This window comes from Schistocerca serialis, chromosome 1, assembly GCF_023864345.2.
Source record: "Schistocerca serialis cubense isolate TAMUIC-IGC-003099 chromosome 1, iqSchSeri2.2, whole genome shotgun sequence".
NCBI lineage: Eukaryota > Metazoa > Arthropoda > Insecta > Orthoptera > Acrididae > Schistocerca > Schistocerca serialis.
In genome coordinates this window covers 389,102,444-389,127,113 of record NC_064638.1, presented here as the reverse complement: position 1 = coordinate 389,127,113, position 24,670 = coordinate 389,102,444, and the positions used below count along the sequence as shown (strand labels likewise).

The 24,670-nt window shown below is 38.1% G+C and overlaps 1 protein-coding gene across 2 annotated transcripts in view; it reads left to right on the top strand.

Annotated features, from left to right (window-relative positions):
* Positions 1 to 21,022, top strand: part of LOC126471311 (probable glucosamine 6-phosphate N-acetyltransferase) — a 43,060-nt gene extending 22,038 nt beyond the window's left edge. The window contains exons 5-6 of one of the 2 annotated variants that reach the window (XM_050099443.1): positions 3,234 to 3,295; positions 20,655 to 21,022. In XM_050099443.1, coding sequence (XP_049955400.1) covers positions 3,234 to 3,295; positions 20,655 to 20,847 — 255 coding nt within the window. In that variant the 3' untranslated portion in view covers positions 20,848 to 21,022. Of the gene's footprint in view, positions 1 to 3,233; positions 3,296 to 9,446; positions 9,886 to 20,654 lie in introns of those variants that run through there. The other variant, XM_050099435.1, reaches the window with a different exon arrangement.
* The last annotated feature ends 3,648 nt before the right edge of the window (positions 21,023 to 24,670 follow it).

The window sequence follows — 24,670 nt, the reverse complement described above, 5'->3', positions numbered from 1 at the left end:
ACAGTCTGGACAACTAGGAAACAAATAAAACTGCTGCAACTGGCACATCAGAACAACATGGGACAGTGCACAACGGGACTGTTGAGCTGCTGCCGGGCAAGACTTTTTTATCACCTTAGGGTCCAACACAGAAGCCTAATGCACTGAGTCTGTTCTTGCCATAGCCATACTCATAGCAGAAATTTTGAAATAGGAGAAAACATCTGCTGTGTAACTGTTGAGATTTCAAAAGGGAGTGTAAGAGAGAGATGTCCGATTGCCACATCTCTATCAGGAGCCAGATGCATTGCATATCTATTTCAACTCTCAGCATAGGATCATTCACATTTACACACTTTCAAATTTCCACTTGTAAGTTTATGCATGTAAATTTATGCATTCTGCATAAACCTTGAAGTCAGACAGTCCACAAAGCATAGCTTTATGTGCCAGATTTGCAAAGTTGCAAAACCCCTAAATAGGCTGCTACTATGTGCATCCTGACGGAAAATGTTCCAAAAGTAAGGCAATAATATCTGATAGGAGCAGCACCGATGGGCCCAGCAGCAGATCTGACTTTTGAACTAAGTGACGCAGTTGAAGATTGCTCGACAACAAAAACATTCAATGACAGTCTGGACACTTAATATCTCTTGCCTGAAAATGCAGCACTAGCCATTTCTGGTACACTTTTCAATCTTCCTGTTTATCATTGAATGATCGTAAAGCTGGAATAGCCTACAATGCTTGTGACTGGTGGAACGCTGAACTCGTCAAAAGTCTTACCAGTTCTTGATGTTGATTGAGTTGTTGCTGCGACAGTCCAAAAAACTTTGTACCTGTGATAGTTGTGCCTTTTGATACAAAAGTACTCTCCTCATTACCATTTTTGTAACTTGCTCTTCTACAGCAGTAGTTACTTATTACACGTGCATAAGTAGACAGCAACATAAAAAGAAAGAAAAAGAAAAATGAATAAGTTCGCAATAAAATAAAATGATTCTATTCAGTCAATACATTTGCTGAAGTTATTAGATGGGGTCCTTTTTGTCAACATGCTTTGCTCACCTGTAAAAGGCAGAAAGTATGTTGAACAGTTCTGTCAGCGTACTACCTTCCACTATAAAATCCATTACGCCCATGAAAGATATCAGTAGAGGGTATCCATCAAGTATTAAGATAACATTTCCAAGTTAGAGGTGTCTATGTAACTTGCTAGGCTGTTTCAGGCATTCAGATTGGCTGATCTAATGTTACCATTCAGTTTTTGACACAATTCTTCAGTCTTTTACTGCTGCGTATAATAAAGCTGTAAATGTACTGTTGTTACTACAAAGCTTATTTAATAAAAAGTGTGTTGTGTGACATCCTCCAAATATCCGTATCACCCTGGAGTACCCATTAGGTATTTGATTGTGTTATAATGTCACAAGTCAGGCACGGAAAGAAAAATGGATAAATATTACGAAGATCGTGTATCTTAATTGCAACTAATCCTACATCATTATTCTGCTCAAAAGTTTTTAAATGGGCAACTCCGTAAGTTACTGTGAATGGGGAAGTTGAAGTATCTTTTATTCTACAAATATTTTGATGTGAAACAATTATCCTTTTTGGAATAGTACAAACAACGCCTGCCAACATACAATGTGTTGTGCCTAGAAGGTAACCAAGCAGTAAAATCCTCATTGCCCCAAACAATTTGGGAGAAATGTTACCTATGAACTTTCTGAAGTAGGCTCATAACAACAGATTGTCTAACATAAAGCATCATTGTAAGTTGAATGAACTCGAAAACTTATCATCATCATCATCATCATTATAAATTGTTCGACTCATTTGCTGTGTGTCTCCGTCCCTGACAGTTGCTTCTCTTAGAGCCTGCTGAAGAGGGGGACTGGTTATCTTCTTGATTCGATCTAACCACCTGTTCACTGCTCTCCCCTGTGGTCTCCTGCCCTCAAATTTTCTTTCCGTAATTATTTTCTCCACCTTTTCTCCCAATAAGGCCAAAGAACTGGTGACTTTTATGTCTCATATGAGAAGAAAGATGCCTAGAGATATTAAATTGCTCAATAATGGCCACATTAATTTTTTTTTGGTCTATTTTAAGATTAGCGTCCTGCACTAGCACCAAAACTCAAATGCGTCAATATGCTGCTTATCCCTAGCCTTGAGGGTCCCTGTTTTGCATCTGCAAAAGAAGATCGAAAATAAGTGTTTCACCAAGCTAGATATTTCTGCTGTTCATTAGCACTCTGTTCTGCCAGATCTTGGTGAGCAGCTTAATAACTACTTGCCCTAGTATGATCCATCTTCTTATCTCATTTTCACAAGTTCCCATGTTGTAGATGATTGACCTAAGATAGGTGTGAAACAGTGCAAGACTTTCAGTTCCTGTAATTGGCCCAAGAGTTGGACCTGCACTACTCGATCAGTCATGAGTTTGGACTTGGTGAGATTGATGTTCAATGTATATGACAGACTAATGTCATTTACCTTTTTTAGTAATGTGCCAATTGAACAGAATTTGGCATTATATTCCTTAGGTGGACACCCAACAACTCTTCAATCAGTGCCAGACCAAGTAATGGTTCGTAAAAGGGGCAGAGGTGGACCAATGTGTTAAGACTTGCTAAATTTGCAGTACTCTTTCTGTTGAATAACTCATCCAATTGTTCTGAAATTGTAATCATTTGTGTGTACATGTACAATACATCAACCGATTTCTGTCCCATTTGGATTACACCTTTGTGGTGTATCATTATTTTCGTCGTTTAGTGTATATCAAAAGCTTTAGTAAATAAATGTTTGCTTGTGTGTGAAACAACAGACAATAAAGTACAGCAGGGCAATAAGACAGTTGCAGTGACAAAAAGTAGGTGCTGTTTGATTCTTTGTCGCTTTTAATCTCACTGCATATCCATAAGTAGGTTTTAACACTTGTCTTCTCACAAGGCTGATATTATAATTTCTTTTTCTTTTTTCCTCTTGCTGAAAGAGTTCTATAAAGCAAACATTAGACATTCAAATTTTTCTTTTCTGATTTGAAGACATGATCTTTCTGGTTTGGACTCTTAATCTAACACAGTTGACCAGTGTTTCGTACACATAGTGTGCTTTCAAATTGATTAGGAGAGGAATATTACTGCAAATGTTGCATTTGTTTAGTTTTAATACTTCCCTTTTGGTAAGGAGTAGTTGATTTGTTTTAGATTTCTTGGATTTTTATAAAATGGTATTATTATTTACAGCGTGGCCGTTTGGAAGATGTTGTTGTAAATGATACGTATCGTGGAAAGCAACTCGGTAAACTGTAAGTAAATCATATACTTGACTAATCCTTTTTTTATTTTATAATTATCTGATTGTCTATAATAAAAGACTTTTATCCTTATATTATAAGGAAAGTTGTGGCTGTATGTGAATCATTTATGAGTAATTGAGACCTCTCAGTGAATAGCAGAAGTGTTGAGTCGTCACCAGGCACACACAAAACAGAAAGAAAACTTGATAGCTTTTGGAATAAAATCTTTTTCTAGCAAGAGTACACACACACACACACACACACAACACACGCACACGCACACACACACACCTGGTCCCTACATTATGCCTGCTGCTCACACAATTTCAGAATTACATTTCAGTAGGTGGACTAGAGTGGGATGGGGGTTGCATTGGATGGGGTGAGTGAAGGGAGATAGAGGTGGGAGGAGGGGTTGAGGATGGATAGCTAGTGGCCTGCAGGGAGGCAGCAGTTTTGCTGGCTAGGAATGGAGGAGGGAGGGATGGTAAGTGCTTGGGGTAGGCGTGTAATGTACAGGAATTGGAGCAGGTGAGGTGCAGTGCACCCACTGTACCTACACCCTCTACCCAACAATTTTCCCATCCTCTGTCCTGTCATCATCACCCAGTCCACACCTCCCCATCACTTTCCTCATTCACTGCATCTCACTAGCTCAGGAATTCATGTATCATGTTGTTGCCCGTAGTTGATTAATAACATTTATTGCTGCAGTGTATTGACTTTCAAAATGGCTTCTCCACCACTCTTTGTGTTTTGGTAAAGAAATGTACCTAAAGGGTGCTACAGTGAAGGAAGAACCTAGGACAATTAGAAATCCAATACCATATTTTCAAGTTTGTTAGCGGAGTTAAAATGTAGAGTAAAACCATTGAAGAAAGATATGGAAATACTCCCTGTAAAGACAGGGTAATTCATTTTGAATGCTGGCAGAATGCTTGAGTGAAAATGTTTTCGTCATTATTTAGGTAGTAATACCAAGAGTACTTAACATAACAAAAAGGAAAGTGGATGGAAAACTGTCTGTCTTGAAGTAAATCGACCTTAGACATTAAGTTTAACAGAAACAGGCTCTTGGATGTTAAACAATTAAGAACAGTGAATCATAGAAAGCATCATTGGTGTATTGAGCTGACCACATGGATTACTGCCATGTGAGTACTACCCTCCTGTTCCAGATTATTCCATTATATTAACCCTGTTTCATCCCTTCACACTCTTTCATTTTTCTTTCTCTTTGTACTGAGCAAGGCAGCACAGTTGACACAAGCACTAGACACACGTTGGGGTAGAGTAGGATCAGATCCCCATCTGACAATTCATATTTAGGATTTCAGTGGTTCTTCCAAGTCTTTTAAGGTGAATGTGAGTAAAGTTCCTTCTACATGGCCACAGTATATGTTAACTATTTTATTTTTGTTGTTCTGAAATTGTAATACTAAGACATCTTCAATATCCTTGTAAAAGAGGTCTACAGATGAATGAATACTACTACTACTACCACCACTACCAGTAGTAGTAGTAGTTGCCAATTCCCCTCTTATTCCTCCTCAAAGGAACTAGTGCTCTTCTCTAATGACCTTGTTGACAAAAAGTTGTCAGTAAACTCTAGCCTATTGTCACCTTGCTTCCTTCCGTTCACTCTTTTCATTCCCCCCCACTTCATCTCACTGGTTTGATTGTGTCAAGTAATGCATAACACTAACATAGAAAATAAATTATTCTTTACTTATTCTAAAAATACAAGAAATTAGTGTAAATTAACAGCAGTTAAAACAGAGGTTCAAATTACATTAGAAGAAGTTTCTGTCACCAGCTAGACAAAATACAAATCATTCAGCAATGCGACTCGTGACACAATATGCAATACTGCAGGAGCTGCCTGCATAACATTGTATGTAAAAAAAAGAGAAACGAAAGAAAAAAGACTGTACATGAGAAGATCTGGCTCAGCTGTAATGCAAATGCCTGTTTGCTGTATTTTGCAGTTGTATTCGTGGTAAAATACTAGATAACACATGAAAAAGTGTGAAATATCAAAACATAAAACAGAAGGAAAAAAAAAGTGACAGATACACATTACAAACCGTTTTATTCAAAGGAATGCAAATTATGATAGTTTCATCTGTCATTATGATAATAATTTTTATCATCTGACATTGACCGTACACAGCTTCACGTCACTTTTTTCTGAACGGAAACATGGAATATAATATCACTGCCTTGAGAAAAACTACACTGAAGTGCCAAAGAAACTGGTATAGGCATGTGTACTCAAGTACAGAGAGATATAAAGAGGCAGAATACAATGCTGCAGTCGGCAACGCCTATACAAGATGACAAGTGTCTGGCACAGTTGTTAGATTGGTTACTGCTGCTACAAGGGCATGTTATCAAGATTTATGAGAGTTTGAACATGTCGTTATAGTCGGCGCACTAGCAATGGGACACAGCAACTCCAAGGTAGTGATGAAGTGGGATTTTTCCTGTATGACCATTTCACAAATGTACCGTAAATATCAGGAATCCAGTAAAACATCAAATCTCTTTCATCACCATGGCCAGGGAAAAATCCTGCAAGAACAGGACCAATGACGACTGAAGAGAATTGTCCAACGTGACAGGCGTGCAACCCTTGTGCAAACCATTCAGCAAAACATCATCTATATGGGTTTTCGGAGCTGATGGCCCACTTGTGTACCCTTGATGACTGTGTGACACAAAGCTTTACACCTCATCTGGGCCCGTCAACACCGACATTGGACTGTTGATGAGTGGAAACATGTTGCCTGGTCAGACAAGTGTTGTTTCAAATTGTGTAGAGTGGATGGACATGTACCAGTATGGAGACAACCTCATGAATCCATGGATCCTGTATGTCAGCAGGGGACTGTTCAAGCTGGTGAAGATCATCTAATGGTGTGGGGCGTGTGCAGTTGGAGTGATATAGGAAACTTATGATACAACTCTGACAAGTGACACGTATGTAAGCATCCTGTCTGATCACCTGCACCTATTCATGTTCATTGTGCATTCCGACATACTTGGGCAATTACAGCAGGACAATGCAACAGCCTACATGTCCAGAATTGCTACAGAGTGGCTCCAGGAACACTCTTCTGAGTTTAAACACTTGCTCTGGTCACCAAACCCACCAGGCGTGTACATGACTGAGCATATCAGAGATGCCTTGCAACGTGCTGTTCAGAAGAGATGTCCACCCCCTCGTACTCTCATGGATTTATGGACAGCCCTGCAGGATTCATGGTGTCAGTTCCCTCCAGCACTTCTTCAGACATTAGTTGCGTCCATACTGCGTCATATTGCAGCCCTTCTGCATGCTTGTGCGGGGCCCTTACACGATAGTGGGCAGGTGTACCAGTTTCTTTGGCTCTTCAGTATAATTCCTTGTATTTCACTTCAAGAAAATTGAGCTTGCTTTGTAGGTCCTCTTCTTTTCAACACTAGGCTGGGAAGATTAGTTTAAACACCACGATATTTTGTTTTGTTTCATTGTGCTGCACAATATGCAGTTGAATTCTAATGATTTCAACTCGAAATATATTGTGATGGTTCTTTGTAAGTAACAACCACCCCTTTCCAGAATGAGATTTTCACTCTGCAGCGGAGTGTGCGCTGATATGAAACTTCCTGGCAGATTAAAACTGTGTGCCCGACCGAGACTCGAACTCGGGACCTTTGCCTTTCACGGGCAAGTGCTCTACCATCTGAGCTACCGAAGCACGACTCACACCCGGTCCTCACAGCTCTACTTCTGCAGTATCTTGTCTCCTACCTTCCAAACTTTACAGAAGCTCTCCTGCGAACCTTGCAGAACTAGCACTCCTGAAAGAAACGATACTGCCGAGACGTCGCTTAGCCACAGCCTGGGGGATGTTTCCAGAATGAGATTTTCACTCTGCAGCGGAGTGTGCGCTGATATGAAACTTCCTGGCAGATTAAAACTGTGTGCCCGACCGAGACTCGATCTTAGGACCTTTGCCTTTCGCGGGCAAGTGCTCTACCACTTGCCCACGAAAGGCAAAGGTCCCGATTTCGAGTCTCGGTTGGGCACACAGTTTTAATCTGCCAGGAAGTTTCATATCAGCGCACACTCCGCTGCAGAGTGAAAATCTCATTCTGGAAACATCCCCCAGGCTGTGGCTAAGCCATGTCTCCGCAGTATCCTCTCTTTCAGGAGTGCTTGTTCTGCAAGGTTCGCAGGAGAGCTTCTGTAAAGTCTGGAAGGTAGGAGATGAGATACTGGCAGAAGTAAAGCTGTGACGACCGGGTGTGAGCCGTGCTTCGGTAGCTCAGATGGTAGAGCACTTGCCTGCGAAAGGCAAAGGTCCCGAGCTCGCGTCTCAGTCGGGCACACAGTTTTAATCTGCCAGGAAGTTTCATATCAGCGTACACTCCGCTGCAGAGTGAAAATCTCATTCTGGAAACATCCCCCAGGCTGTGGCTAAGCCATGTCTCGGCAGTATCGTTTCTTTCAGGAGTGCTAGTTCTGCAAGGTTCGCAGGAGAGCTTCTGTAAAGTTTGGAAGGTAGGAGACGAGATACTGGCAGAAGTAGAGCTGTGAGGACCGGGCGTGAGTCGTGCTTCAGTAGCTCAGATGGTAGAGCACTTGCCCGCGAACGGCAAAGGTCCCGAGTTCGAGTCTCGGTCGGGCACACAGTTTTAATCTGCCAGGAAGTTTCAACCACCCCTTTGTTTGTTGCACATGACGTTCCTTGAATTCTTAGCTCAGTATTGTTATTCATGTTTCGAATATTGCCTTTCTTTTCCATCATAAAGCAAAGGACACCAAAGACTAATGTTGGGAAGAACTGAAGTGAAGTAAAATGGGATATTGCTTATTGCATGTTGGAAAGAGAGTGAGTTACATGTGCTCAGCACATTCATGATGTCACAAAAAAAATGAATGTACACACTGTGAAACCTAGTGTGATATTTTGAATTATCGAGGCTTCTTTGCTGCTTCCAACCCATCTCAAGTTATTAGTCAAGGCAAATTCAACAGCTTACAGGGAAAAGAGCAAAAATATCACGTTTTGGCAGTTTCAGTGTTTCTCATCTCCAATCTTCAATTAGCAGATAGAAAAAGCATACACAATTTCTTGAATATTCCTTGCAACAGGTCACAGACTGCTATGTGATGGCAAAGACGTGAGCATTATTTTTCATTTTTGGACTATGATTATTTCATCCCTGTCATGCCATTGCATTTTTCCTTCTCTCTGTTTTGAAAACCAATTACACAGATATGGGCTTATAAAATTAAATATTTCTGGCTTCTAGTGATCACATTCTTTAAACTTTACATTTTAAACATGAGACTCTCATGGTACCATCTGTTAGTCTTTATTTTTCTGGTTCTAAACCAATTCTGTCATTTATTGGTATTCTGTTTGTACCATAAGCTTACGTCTTCTCTCATCTCCCACCTCCCACTGTTACCTACATGTATTGCCTATTGTGTTGGAAAACTTCTGATATACTTGTCTGGAATTTCTCAGCTACTGCAATCCACTGTGAATAACCTATGCCGTATATGTTCCTCTTGACCTGGGATTCGACCTGTTCCGTATGTGTACTGTTTAACGTGAGATTCTGTGTGACTCGTTTCATTGTTTACTGGTTTTAAAAATTGTTTCCTACCATGCTAGCTTTTACATTTTTAAGGAAGAAAATCATGCTGAATGTTCAAAATTGAGAACTTATTTAATTATTTTGTTGCCCCATGAGACAGTGGTCTCATATTGCAATTTTTCTTGATTGTTGTCAAAAAAAGTATGCAGGTCTTCACCCTTCAGTGAAATAATTAACCTAAGTTTATAGGAACAGTTAAAGTAATGGCTTCATGGTATTCTTTCCGGTACTTTAATAGGAGCCACCAAGTAATGTACATAGCACTCACAACTTATAGTTAGTAAAATTAATATTGGGAGGAGGTGTATTAAATGACAAAATTTAAAGTTTATTATAACTGAGTTAGCCATAATACCACTAAATAAAGATGTGCATCTTCATCTGTGAGATATTATTAGCTGTAGAACATGCCCTTAAAGTGGAGGTATCATCATAAAATAATTTTCTGAGGGTTTTGTGTTATTTGGACAGTGTATCTCACTTTTAAAAAAATTCTCCATTACAGAATTGTGACAACCGTTGCATTGTTGGCTAAGACACTGAACTGCTACAAGATCACCCTGGAGTGCAAAGACAAATTAATACCATTTTATCAAAGCATAGGCTATGTTCTGGAGCCTGGGAATTCAAATTCTATGTCGATACGTTTTGATGCTCCTCAAAAAAAGCACACCCCAAATGCTGCTGCAAAATTATAAGTTTCCCAGATATAATGGATGTAACACTTTGTAACAATTGTACTTAATATTCTCCTATTGGCATGTGTATTTTGAAATTTAACTTTTATTTAATTTCGTTACTTTGATAATCTGTCCATTTCAATTGAATATAGGGTATGAAACTAATTTGTTGACTTTTCATGTGCAGATTTATATCATGCAGCACAATATCTGTAAATGCTTGTGAATGATTTTTGAATTAAACCTAATGTCCTGCATAACAAATTACTTTTAATTTCTTTCACAATACTTCTAACTTTTTTTTTTTACCAGAGTGTTTAGAGTGGTAAGTATTGTACTATAAGAATATACAACATAAGATAGTTTTTTTTTCTATATCTGTCTTGTTAATTATGCTGAGCAGCACTGATTTTGTGTATACTCATAAATGTCAAAATTAGACCACACTAAAAATATTTCATAAAGCTTGCAGTGGTTTGAACTAGGTTCATTTTGTGGCATTGAAATACAGAATGGAAAGGAGAAAAAAAAGACATTAATGGGGAAATATACTAGTTAGAATCATAGTTCTGGAGCTGCACGAAACAGAGGAAGGATGATTGGAGGTGCTGATACAAATGGTGCCTTTTGCATAGAAGGGAGTAAAAAACTTACAGGAATAACTCCTATATTAGGATTCATTTGTAGATGCCTTTATTATAAGCTGGAGCAGCTGCATAAACAGTTGCTTACATCATAGTGTTTCTAAATGGCATAGCAGAGAAAGACGAGACGTGTACTCGTAAAAGAATAGTTCACTGGAAGTCTTTGTGCACAATTGTGAATCACTTTGTAGTGAGTGGTTTTTTTATCATAACTAATGAAATAAAGGCTCTGTGGGTGTTTCTCTTTGTGTGAATGCATTTCAGTGATTAAATAATTGTTTTAAAGTCAGTAGTTAAGAGTTGAGATTGAGTAAAAATGTATGTCATTACCACATTCCTTCACTGTACTTTACTTTACATGTTGCAAGGGCCTTATCGACCATACACCTGCTCTATAAGCCTCTTCCACTTCTGTCTGTCCAGTGCACTGTAGCTTTGCCAGTTTTTGTTCAAGGAAATCCTGTCCTGTTTCCGAGGCTGGCGTTGAGTATCCTGACCATTTGGTATTTTTACATGAGTGAGTTGGTAGCCCTCTGCACAACTCTAACCTGGAGGACCAGTAGTCTTGACTTTGGGGTACTCTACCCATAGGAAGGTCGCCTTCACCGCGGCTGAGTGAGCCTCTCCCGCCCGTGCTAGTTTTGGTCCACCCCAGGTTTTTTTTTTTCCCCTGTATACCCTCTATATATAGAGAGCATTCCCCTATCCGCCACCTAGGGAGGTGCGCAATGGGGGACTAGCAAACTGCCTTCACTATATTGCCCCAAATTAAGTATAAAGCTTTGTTCGAGTTTGAAACATATTTTGCAACAATGTTCACTATATTGCTAACAGGTAATGCAGGACTCCTAATGTTTGGAACATACTGCAAACACAAGAACAGTTGTCTATGGCTATGTCAGGAAATAGTTGGGGTATCTTGAACAGTACAGGATAGAAGTCCAAATCTGGTTGCATGAAAAGCAAATACAGTTAAGAATATTTTCAAATCAAAGAGGCCCCAGTGCACCATATATTAGGTGTTAATATATAATGTGTGATGTAAAAGTAATGGGAATTTTTGTTTTTCTTAAAGAATCTTCATTTAATGATGATGATCATCAACAACAACATCAGTGCATTTTGTGATCTTGGAATCACTTCCGGAACTCACTTTTTGTTATGGTGTTCAACTCCTTCAGTGGTTCTGTTTTTGTTTCATCAGTGGTGGCAAAAGACATCCTTTCGTGGTTACCTTCAGCCTAGGTAATAGAAAGAAGTCACAGGGAGCCATGTCCAGTGAATATGGCGGCTGAGGCAAGATAGTGGATTTGTTTTGTTGCCAAAAAATTGCGAATATGTGTTGAGCTCTGAGTGGGAGTGTTATCATGATGCAATTTCCCTAACTCCAATCGTTTTCTTTTGATTGCATCATGCAAAAGGCGCATAGCCTCCAGATAGTATTCTTTATTGATCGTATGACCGACTCATGAGACCAGTATACCCATGTTTTGTCATCTCTTTTAACCTTGTCTAGAAGTTCTGAATTGCTGTCGATTTCTTTCTGCAATTCCTGAGCGATGTCTACATGATGTCGTTTTTGGTCAGAATTCGACGATTTCGGAACAGACTTTGCTGCTACATGTTTCATGTCACGCCCCTCCCCCCAAAAAAAAGGGGGGGGGGGGCAAATGATATGCCGACATCATCAGCAACCTGTCTGATTTTTATTCAGCGATTTTTCCAGAACCATTTTCTTTACTTCTTCCACATTGTTATCAGTAATTGATGAGCTAATGTGCGCAGGGTGGTTGTCATCTTCAACTCGACACTCTTTGAAACAGTTATATAACTCGTAGAGCCTTGTTACTCACAGTAGATTCACCAAAAGCTGCATTCAACATTTCAAGTGCAGTGCTGCACTTTATTTCATTTTTCAAGCAACATTTAATGCAAATTCTTTGCTCCATCTTTTTCTAAAGTAAAAATTCATCGAGCACTAAAAAGCTTTTATAACCTTTTCAATGTCAGCAATAAACTAAATATTCAAGACAGCCAAAAATGTGAATGTACATCAAGTACATGAGTATCAACTAGAGAAAAAATTGTAAATTGGATGTATAAAACCTGTTAAATTAAAAAAATACTTGTTAATTTTTTATCACACGTCATACGTCAAAATACATAAAGGCAGAACAAAGAGAACTAAAATGGATGTTCTGACTATTGTTGTCCAATATTTTGAAAAATAAGACAAGATTAGCATTTAAATTTAAAAGCGTAGCAGGTTTGTAATGAGAACTGTCCAGACATCATACACTGTTGCAGAAACAATAGCATAATACTAATGTTGCAGTGCCAATGGAATTAATTATTGAATAAATCGTAGCTTTCTCAAAGACTTCCAGTACATTCATAAGTGCACTGATTCTGAAAATCCACAATGCCTCCATATCATTGCTTCAGAGTTTGGAATGTACTTGATAAATTTGAACATAATCATATTTTATCATTTGCTCCTTTTAAGATCATTAGTACATGGTACTGTATCTGATTAAATTGCTCTTCAACATTGGTGTAAGTCAGTAAATAAGAGGGTGGATTTCATTTGCATAAAAAGTTGCTATCCTAGTGAGGAATATAATGAAAATATTCCAGGAAAGGATTCAAATCTGTCAAAAGCTTAATATTTTCAGAGTTCTTCAACATACATAAACCTATTAGAGAGAGAGAGTAATATAGCATTGCTAAATACTGCTGTTACGTGACATATTAAGTGTCTATAGGCTACCAAGAGCTTTGAATGACTTAAGATAAAATAAGGCAAAAGGGAAAGATAACATACCTTCTGAATTTCTAAAAATCATTGGGGGAAGTGGCAACAAAATGACTATTCATGTCGGTGTGTAGAATGTATGAGACTGGTGATATACCATCAGGCTTGTGGAAAAACATCATCCATACAATTTGAAGGATAGCAAGAGTTGATAAATGCTAGAATTATAGCACAATGAGCTTAACAGCTTGCGCATCCAAGCTGCCGACAAGAATAATATACAGAAGAATAGAAAAGAAATTAAACATCCGTTAGATGACAAATCAGTTTGACTTAAAGGAAAGGTAGAGCACAATAGAGGCAGTTCTGAAGTCACAGTTGATAGTGGAAGCAAGACTGAAGAAAAATCAAGACACATTCATAGGATTTATTGACCTGGAAAAAGTGTTACACAATGTAAAATGATGCAAGTGTTCAAGATTCTGAGACAAGTAGGGATAAGCTATAGGGAATGATCGGTTAGTATACAGTATGTACAAGAACCAAGGGGGAGCAACAAGACAAAGAATGAAGTGCTCAGATTAGAAAGAGTGTAAGACAAGGATGTAGTCTTTGGCCCCCACTGTTGAACCTATACATCAAAGAAGCAATGACAGAAATAAAAGAAATATTCTAGAGTGGGTTTAAAATTCAGTGTGGAAGGATATCAATGATAGATGCATTGATGACATTGTTATCCTCAGTGAAAGTGAAGAAGATGACCAGATCTGTTGATTGGAATGAACAATCTAATGTATAGAGTATATGGATTGAGAATAAATTGAAGAATGACAAAACTAATGAGAAGTAGTAGAATGAGAACAGTAAGAAACTTAGCATCAGGATTGGGGATCACGAAGTTGGCAGAATTAAGGAATTCTGCTACCTGGGCAGCAAAATAGCCCATTATGGACAGAGCAAGGAGGGCAAAAAAGCAGAATAGCAGTGGCAAAAAAAAAGCACTCCTGGCAAAGAGACGTCTGCTAATATCAAACTTAGGCCTTAATTTTAGGAAGAAATTTCTGAGAGAATGTGTGTTTGGAGCACAGCATTGTATGTTAGTGGAAAATGGTCTGTGGGACAACCAGAACAGAAGAGAATTGAAGCATATGAGGTGTGGTGGTACAGAAGAATGTTGAAAATTATGTGGAAAGGAAAACACAGACAAGAAGAAAGGACAATATGATAGGACAGCTGGTGCTAGAGGGAGCTGTAGAGGATAAAAACTTGAAATCAGAGATCGAAATACATCCTGCAAATAATTGAGGATGTAGGTTGCAGTTGCTACTCTGAGATGAAAAGGTTGGCACAGGAGAGGAATTTGTGGTGGGCCAAATAAAATCAATAAGAAGACTGATGTTTTAAAAAGGATAGAATCATTTTCCTGTAGAGTCATGATGCAAATTGGAGGATTTGTAACATCATTAAAAGTCTAAAAAAAAATATGAAACAAGTTGTTGTGTAAATCAGGAATATTGAGACATTTTGTTGAAAAATGTATGACATAATTTTTAACAATGTACAGTACACATTTATGAGTTACCTGTTTAACAAGAGAAAACTATAAAGACTCATTTCAATTCATAATTCACTGAAATAAAATAAATGTAATAGATGATTATGAAATTAGTTAAATGTCGTTAGATGAAATGTTATCAATGAAATTTGTTCAGGAATGTTAAGTGAAATTAAAATTTATGATAAACAAGATATGATCCTGCATCAGCTGCTTTCCATGAGCTGTTGTCTTAAACATTAGGCTACCTGAACAATAGAAGAAAATGTCATTGCCAGTGAGACTTTGAATAAAGTTTTCTGGATGTAGCAACAAAAATGGAGTCACATAGTTCAGTTGGGAATGCAAAGGGCTATGTTGAAAATGTTATCCTGAAAAACAGTTTAAAGAGTGGAAGTTAATATTTATCAAATTCTCAAAAACAAAACCTTATGTAATGCTGATGGAATCCTGTCTTGAGTTCTGAGAAGTTCTGATTTCTAGTGAGATATGTCATACAAAGTCTACTGAGATTAAATTATGCTATTATTAAGCTTTATGTGTAAGAAGGGTGATGGCAATTAAATAAATATTGTACAGTTTCCATAATAACACCTTATCCAAAATCCATGAGAACAGAATGGACATTTCAGGATAGGAGCAACAAACAAAAATTAGGACTATAAACCACTGACCCTGAAGCCTCGTTTACATGTGCAACATAGTTGTCTCATTTGCCTACTTGCGACAAGTAAATCCACTGCAGTACATTTTATTCATGTGATGAATGGTCATTTTTGTTTACACATCAGTGCCAATAAAGAGTCTATTGTGAGAATTGTCTCCTCTTTAGCCTAACACCTGAATGGTGAAAGTCAGTTTATGAGGGACCATCCTTTTTCAGGAAAAAATAGTAACCTATGTAGGAATAAACAATAATAATAGAGTTCATTATGGTCCAAAGCTAAATTTATTGTGGATGTTCTTGACAAAGATCTATGGTAAATTCTCCGCACTCCTGAGAATGGATGGGGAATGTCATCCAAACATTTCAAAACATCTGCATTTATCTGTTTGAGAAAATATGTACGTTACAAACATGTCAAAGAACATTTAGAAGCCAGCAAATAATGTCTAAAATTACTTTTCTTATTAAATGGATCTGACTTTGTCACTTTTAAATAATTTTCATTAATTTATCAGTTATGTTATTTATGCATACTGCAAGGTTTTTCTTGGTGTGGGTATTATAAAACATTAGTACCTTACTGCTCTTAACATTTTATCTGTCGTGGGAGAATACTAGTAAAATAATAATAGTAATACTGGTATCAAGTAAGTTGCTGTGTGCTACATAGACATACACAACACTGTATGGTTTGCTTTCAAGGTGCCACGTTTTGTCCTGATTTAATTACACACTCTTTCACTGATGCACAAGTTCACATACTTGCAGTGACAGCAGTAGCCTCTTGTAGAGGTGGTGCAATTAAGTAGAAGCAGAATGTTTAGTTACTGATGGAGTGGTAAATGAGGATAGCAGTGTGAGATATAAAGTTGTATATGAGGTATCCAAAGTTACAAATAGAATTCCGGGGTGAATATGAGGAACTGGGTGCTTTCTATGGAGAAAGTGAATTATCTGAACTGACAAAGGTAGAATGAGTAGAAATCATCTGTGACAGAAGGCAAAATATTATGAAAGAGTTATAGAAAATGAAAATAATTTTAAAGAAGGATGTCAGTGTAGTGACAGTAGTAAAGAAAAGACTTTCATCATTTAAAACTTGAAAGAGTCAGTGTAGAATATCTTCTGTTCCCTGTATTTGTTGCTGAAGCAGGAATTAGTTCTGACACACTATGTACTGTCCAGATGCTTTTGTGCCGGTCACTTTTTGTAAGTTCACAAGTATGTTTGATCTACCTTAACACACAAATATCAGCGAAAGTCATTAAAGTCCAAATACTTTTTGTTAAGTGCCCAATTTCTTCTTCAACATTAAAAATGGACAGTAATTAAAGTTTTCTGCTGTGTAATGGAATGTCTTGCATTTTGCTTTTGTTATTGCTTCATACTGGAAATAAATTCTGCATGATGTAAAATATGTAGTATGTGTTTATTTGCAATAATTTTCCAAAATAAGCTCCAAAGCCATTTAGGTTTGTACAACAAACAAAATAACACTGACTACTGCTGCACACAAACAGGAGTTTACAAGCAGTGCAAAATGTGTTGAATTTTTTTGTGTAAATGAAAATTTGAACTGGAAAAGAGTACCGGTAACTATTGAGCATCTCAGATAACTAATTTCAACAACTTGTGTTCTTCTCATACTTGTTAGTTTTGGAAACAAATGAATAACATCTTAATAATATATGTTGCTCATTTACTCTCAGTAATGTCCTGTGGCATAGTGGTGGGTTTTCTTAAGCTCATCACATAAAAAGAAAGTACCGATGGCAGAAAAATGACTCATCACTAAAGCTCTCAGTAGCTGAGAAATGTATTAAACTTGCAACCAGAAGAAGCACCTTTGATTGTTGCTCAGTAACATATCTGACTGTAGGAAAGTAAATGAGTACCAAAGGACAATTTCTGTCTCTGAATGACAATGCTGGGGTTCAGGCTAGTCTGCTTGAAACCAATAGAGAGTGAGAGAGGGGGACAAACACGTCTGAAATCTTGACTGAGAAAAGAGTAGTAATCAGCAGGGTACTCAACAACAGAAATTTTATGCAGGTTATTTCAAAAGTACTTCAGCCACCTAAGAATGACATCAGAACAACTTGTATACCGTGTCAGAATTCAAGATGGCATGTGGAAAGAAGATACACTAACGCATGAAGCATTACCATCAGAACTGAAATTGTAAAGCAGATAGTGTTGGAGATTTTTATTCCTCACTCGTATACTACCTATATTGCATTACAAAGTCCACAGTGTCCAAATTTATTCCAGATCTTTATAATGTCACCTATTTGGGGAGTTTCTTATCTCCAGTTTTCAGACATAAAGCTTTTCATTTCGTACAAATCAATTTTCTAATTCCACCATTAGTGCCACACTGTATTCTTTAGGCACCTTCCACATTTTCACAGCTGTGCTTTCAGTGAAGGCAATCACTTCAAGACAGCATCATACTGATGCAAGGGCATCAAATAAGTTTCTAAATGCAGGGAGGGATATTTATTAATCATGTATGTCTTAATATTTCTTACAGAATATATTTTGGTCAGTAACTTCAACATCATCAATCTTCAAAATGTTCTTCCTATGACGTAGGATTGTCTCAATGCAGCACTTTGCCGCTCTAGACCATGTTTGCACTTCTTTGTATTTGTCTTACTGTACATTCCTCCACTACTTTCAGCTGCTCTAAATAAAAAACTCTTCCTTGGGTTCTGTGATTTTATTGTTGATTAATATTTTCTTTTTAGTATGCCGGCTATGTATTATTTTTAGCCCTACTTTCAAAGTTGGTCTGTTAAGTTATGCCAGTCATTATTGAAGTTTATCTGCAATTTAGGCAAACAGGGTCAAAAGCAAATGAATGTGGTTTAGGTATGCTCCACTAACATAGCCCTTCCTCATTTTGCAGTGTGAGGAACTGAAAATGTTCTGTAAGACTGTGATTACAGTTTTGCTCATGTGGAAGCTTCTTGTATGAGGAATTTTTCTGAATAACGGAGCCTGGAATCAGCTTGGCCAGTTTGCAAACTGATCACACACCAGAAGAGTCCTCAATCACCCCTCAGACAATATTGTAATTCAACAATCTGTCTTTGTGCCACACATAATAAATTTAGTTGGAGCACTGCAGACTTTGGTTCATTACGCTGTCTAAAGTGTGAATTGGTGAGCAGCTCACCTACATTTGTCCGTCTTCAAGCGATACATAAAGATTGTGTAGGTACTGATACCTGCACAGTGTTAACATATGGATTGGCTACTGGATTCCACCCTGGCTGGTTTCTGTAATACCCATTAAGAGGTAATTAAGGGCCTCTCCCTCTGTCTCTTAGTTAAGGCAGCTTCCACTGTTATTAATTTTATACATTTTGCGTCAGTGCACTGTTTTTAGCTTAAATTGCCAGTAGTATTTGTCGTTATAAAAATAAGGAAACATTACGGCTGTCATGGGGATTGAGTAATCCTGAAATCTGCACTATAATGTGGAGCTCATTTGTACATAAATCAATCAGTACAGAGTAGTACAGAATACATTATGAAGTTATGGTGGGTTATCAACTAACGTACAATTTGTGTTAATTTAAACGATTATTTTTTTGCATAAGCGACTGTAATTTTCATATGCTTGTTTGTTGGATTGCTTAAAAACGTTCCTCACATTGTCTGCTGTACAACAAAATATTATCATAAAGTTTCTAGGGGCTGTGATGGACTATTCCTAACTCTTAGACTTTTATTAACAGTCTCTTTGAGAAAAAAGAGATCATGAAGAACGAGTCCTGGATATCTGAAGCCTTTTCCTTTTTTAAAACTATTGGGACAGACCTTTACATTTCATATGAGGGTTATGCTGAAAGTTTTTAGCAGAAATTCGGGAAGAAGTTTTGTTTACAATGTAACTGTTACAACTTTTCAAAATACTCTCCATAAATACTTATGCATTTTTCCATCCTTTGAAACCACATTGAAAATACCTCAGTCGAAGCTTCTTTGGGGAAACCACTTTGAGCACTGTTGCATGCTGCAATAGTCTCTTCATCATATGAAAAACACTGCCCACAAATGTTTTTCTTTCGCCTTTGAGAACAGGAAGAAATCATACAGGACAAGGCTAGATGAATAGGGTGGGTTCAGTAAAACACCTTTTCCTTCTACAAGAAGTCCATTGTTCTGGCAGCTGTGTCCACTGGGGCATTGTCGTGATGCAGAAGAAGGTGACCACTCTTTGATCTCCATGTGGAATGACTTTCAGCACACATTCAGTCCCGTTCCACTCAGCATTGACAGTGCAAGCTGTGTTCAAGGTCACAGAGGTGAGATGACCCATTGTGGTGCAGAAAGTGGTCACCATCTTCTTTCCAGAGCTCATACCTGTCCAGATTTCGTGGGTGGTTCCTCACTGGGAATGCATCATACTGAAGACTCTGTGTTTCAGAATCATAATGGTACACCCATATTTCACCACCTATGACAATATTGTAAATGTCTTCAGACTGCCCTTGTCAAATTTTTCAAGCATAAACATCACCACTCCATTCTTGTGCATTGTTGGGCTTTTGTCAAAAAATGTGGCACCCATTGGGCACATCTCTTGCCTAAACCTAAATGGTAGTGAACAGTAATCTGTGCTGTAGTCAACCCAGTATTTAGAATCCCTTCAGTGTCACAAACTGTGAGATGAGGATCATCTTCCTGTGAGATATCATTTTGCATGCAGCATTAATGTTTCCTTGGCTTACTGTCATTGCAGAGCATCCGGGACAAGGTTCATCTTCAGGAGATTCCTGACCCCCTTGAAAACTTATGAAACTAATTTCCAGTGGTAGCTCTAGAACATGCACCAGAAAATCATTCTTCCACCTGTAACCCTTTTGTTTAGTCATAATATATCATCGCATGAAAATCACAGCACGACAGATCCATCATGCACTCTGCCTGACTCAATACTATCTGTGTTTTCACTCACAGTTCACAGCATGGTTTGAAATCTAGTAGTTGGGAAACTGTATGCTCTAAGGCTGAAAACAGTACCCTTTCAAACTAAAATAATTCCATTGTCATTAGACTTCCAGTTTAAGAGCTGCTAAACACTTTTGGCACAGCCCCTGTTGTCTCATTTGATTCCATAATCTAATGTCCGTACTTAGATAGACTGTATAATCAGATGTTATATATGAATCCTTTTCTTTAAAAAATATTGGAACAGATCATAACCCTCCATACCTCATTCATAATCTTAATGTACACAGTTAGGTGGAGTGTGTAATCAAGTGTCAAATATGTGCACTGTATGAAAAAGAATACCAACTGTAGCCGCTGGAAACAAATCTCTTTTTTCACTATATTGCATTGTCAGTAGCTAATTTAAAATTGTTTTGAATTGCATTTGTTTCATGAATCTTCTTTCAGAATTGTGGCAACTGTTGAGTTGCTTGCTAGACAATTGAATTGCTACAAGCTCACTCTGGACTGCAAAGATGATCTGATTCCTTTCTATGAGAACCTTGGGTATGAACTGCAGCCTGGCAATTCAAACTACATGTCGATGCGCTTTCAGAATCAATCTCCAAAATTATTCAAAATGTTGAGATCAAAATTGTAAATATCTTTAGGTTAAGCCATGTTATGTGTAACTGTCAGTGAAGTAAAATAAAAGAGAAGTATTAATTAATGTAAATATACACATAACATGTTCTCATGTGAACTTTAAAATAATTTTCAAATTATTTCAATATATTTCATTGTTCACTTGAAAAATAAAGACTGAATAAAGTTAACTGTCTTATTATTGCATGAACTTCAGCTGCGATGTTGGTCATAGAAAATTACTTAACTCCTGCTTTGTACTTAACTGAAATGGCGAAATTTTCTCTTGTGCATAATTTATAATTTGTGTAACAGAAATAAAACAACTGAAGCCAGTAATGCTGTTGTTAATTTTAATGGAGGTGATGTGGTACCTTCCATGTGGTCAATGTTAAATTTCCAGTACTTGTGGCACTTTATCCCAGAACACTTTTAAGTTATTGATTTCCGTGTGTCTAAGTAACTAGAGAACTGAAATTACAGCAAAAAGTTTGTAGTATTTTTTTTCTATGTTCTTGACGTACAGACTAAAATTTCTATATATTGTGTTAATTATTTCTCCTGACACTGTTTGGTAGAACAACTTCATATTTATGAATGAACAGCCCAAAAATGTGGATGCTCTACAGTATTACTTAGTTAAGTGGTTAAGTGGTAGCCAGTTACTATCTGATGACCTTGTAAATTAAATAAATTAGCACTGTAGAACATCCTCATTTTCATGCTTTCCAATTAATTTTGTAAATTGTATTCCATGCACATACAATAGCATTGTGAATATGTACCTTGCAGCATCTGCAACTGTGGAAGGATTAGTATAAAACACATTGCTCCCACGGAGAACAAAAGCTTAAATGTTGTAAAAATTCATACTTTGTAAAAGAGCAGTTACAAATTTCATATCAGGTGAGACTAGGCTGTTGTAATGCTGCCCCAATCGGCCAGAGGCGCAACTCTCTTCACACAATCTGGCAGGTGCATGTAGGCTAACAGCAAGTCAGTCGCATTGCACACATTCTTTGCATGTGTGAGCTACTTAACCATACCTGCTCCTGTGTGCTTGGGCAGTGGAGTATGACCTTGCACATAATGACCTGGCTGCAAGGCTGTCCACACCTCAGCAAGGCTACCCTCCAGTGGACATGCGAGCTGGAATAGCCTAAGATAGAGGATACAAATTTACTGTTAGCATTTCTTTGAATTTTCCATTCCTTGTATAGTGATATACCGAATGTAACTTAATCTAATGCCACTTAAATCATGTTCAGTATCCATTTGTTAACTCGATATTTAAGGAACTAAGTAACACACAGAAAAATTTGCACATGTCTCTCTCCTAAAATAAGTATCCTAAGCCAGTAATTTTCAAAACGAGCAGAAAGTCGCCCAAAGCGATTTTTTGTTGAACAGTTAATGTTAATAACCTGTCCCAACAAAATAAATATTATCTCAATGTACAGGTGTAGAAAATGCCACAGAGCAGTGGCAAATTGTTTACTGTGTGGAGGCTGTCTATCTTTTATATTGTGTAGGAGGCTGTGATGCATCCAGCCTAAAAGCAGATGTGGTTGAGCGTAAATTGTGTAGTAGCTTTAAATATCACTCCACAGTGCATGGGGAAGAGCAGCTGTTCTTGAACCTTAATGCTGATGGAGCAGTAGCACAGCTGAATGGTGATTGAATAAGGCGTATTACTAATAAAATATATTCTTGACTGATAGCCTGTAACACACTACTTGTTGGGATGTGTAATAAAATTACAACAGTTGAATGCTGCAGCCGATAGTGGTTGAATCAGAAATAGGATAGATTGCTGGACTATGATGAAGCTTGCCAAATCACGTAAGAGTTTTAAAAGATCTTGCAAGTCTTTTACATTTAGTCTAGATGTCTTGCAACAGTTTCAGTGCTCTGGAGACGCGACAAAGTATGGAGACAACCTGGAGAGTTTTAGAACTCTTTGACAGCATACACAGAAAATGGTGAGTTAAAGTAGGGTTAAAAAGACCAAGAAAATCCAACTGTTAATGAATAGTCATGGGAGAGGAACATCAGGAAGTAGTACAGAAATCTCTAGGTACACGTGTGGACGTCAGCAATGTCACTGGTCATTCAGTCTCTTTGGGGAAAGGTTTTTTTTTTTTTTTTTTTTTTTTTTTTTTTTTTTTTTTTTTTTTTTTTTTTTTTTTTTTTTTTTTTACCGAGATCTCATATTGATCCCCCCCCCCAAGATCTCATATTGAATATTAAGGTGGAGGAGAGGGGGGCAATGTGCCAGCAACAGTTTCAACCATAATATTAGTTATGCAATTGATGAGAGCTGAATGTAGCATTATCACGACCAAATAAATGCAGAGCTTGATGAAGCTTTGCCTTTCGCTCACTCAGAATGTACATGGTATGATTTATTCTGAGTGTTTCCAATAAGAAGTTACTTGCAAGATTAAATTACAAATTGATACCTTGTAACCAGAGTATTGTCTGCCCAATCCCTGTTATTTCTGTTGTTTTCATTAAGTCTTGTTAGGATAAAATTTACTGAAAGACAGATCTGCCTGACAACTATACTATAGCTGACCCCAGGGGCGGAGGGGTTGCAATGGTATCAGGATGGCAGACAGCAGAGGACTGAGGCAGGTGCAGACTCAGAAAGTTGTGGCTGTCAAAATTATTTTATTTTCTACTCACACATTAATGCTGCATCGGTGCAGGTTAGTGACCATGCCCCCACACCAAGGAAAGAGGGCTGGTCGTCCGTCAGCTAGAGTCCGGCCAGCTTGCTGCAACACGCGCATGCCCAGCTTTGTTGAAACCTGTGCACTGTTCTTGGCATGCAACTCCCTTGTGTGAGTCACTCCACAAATACCTGGCGTCAGTGCCAAATGTAGATGGTTGGCAATCTTGCTTTGGTAGCCAGCTCTACAGGAAATGACTGCATCCCAACTGCCCTTGATGCTTAGTGGCAAGGCGCGCTCACAGCAGTGGGCTGCCGTGCATGGGATGCCACCCACTTTCTCTGGGCAGGAGTCTGCCTGCTGTTGGAGAGAGCATGGAAGGCCCAATGCACTATGGCATTAAGCCCATAGGTCAGACTTAATGCTGCAAGCTGGTACTGCAACGGAGACTCGGAATTAATGACTGGTGTAGGTGGCATAGTCCTCAAATCCTGGCAGAACTTTTTGGCTGGAAATGAATATGCTATGACAATAACAGCTATTTGTACCAGATAGTAGCACACCTTTTATGCCAATGTGCCACTTTTCATCACGTTCCCTGCAACCTCACTGAAAACTGCTGGTGGAGAAATCCCCTTGCCTGTGCTGTGGATTAAGGCTGCACTGACAGGTTTCACTAGGTGAGCCTGGCCCATCTCATAGTAATTCAAGAGCTCCATTGTTATTAACAACATGACAGTACCTTGTGCTCACCAGTTACTTTAAGTTATAAGCCTTATGTACTAGATTTCTTTGCATACTACTAATCTGATTATTCCTATCCCACTTAAGAGACCATTAGTTCCTTTGGAAGCCCCCAACACTTGGTGCATTTATACTTCTGCCTTTTGCCAGTAATGTGCTCATGGTAATTTTCTTTGAAAATGCCCACAGCTCATTCTGTGACGATATACCCTCTTAAACTCAAGGAAATATATTTTTTATCAATATTCACACTTCTGTCCTCTAGGGATCCAGTCTATTGGAATCTGTACTACTGGTGGATCAGGTTGATGGGCAGCTCTTTGCCTCATACATATGAAGGCTATGGACAGCGGAGATAGAGCCACTGTGATGCTAGCTGTTGCAACACTCAAAATCACAATCGCTTGTCATTGCCCTTCC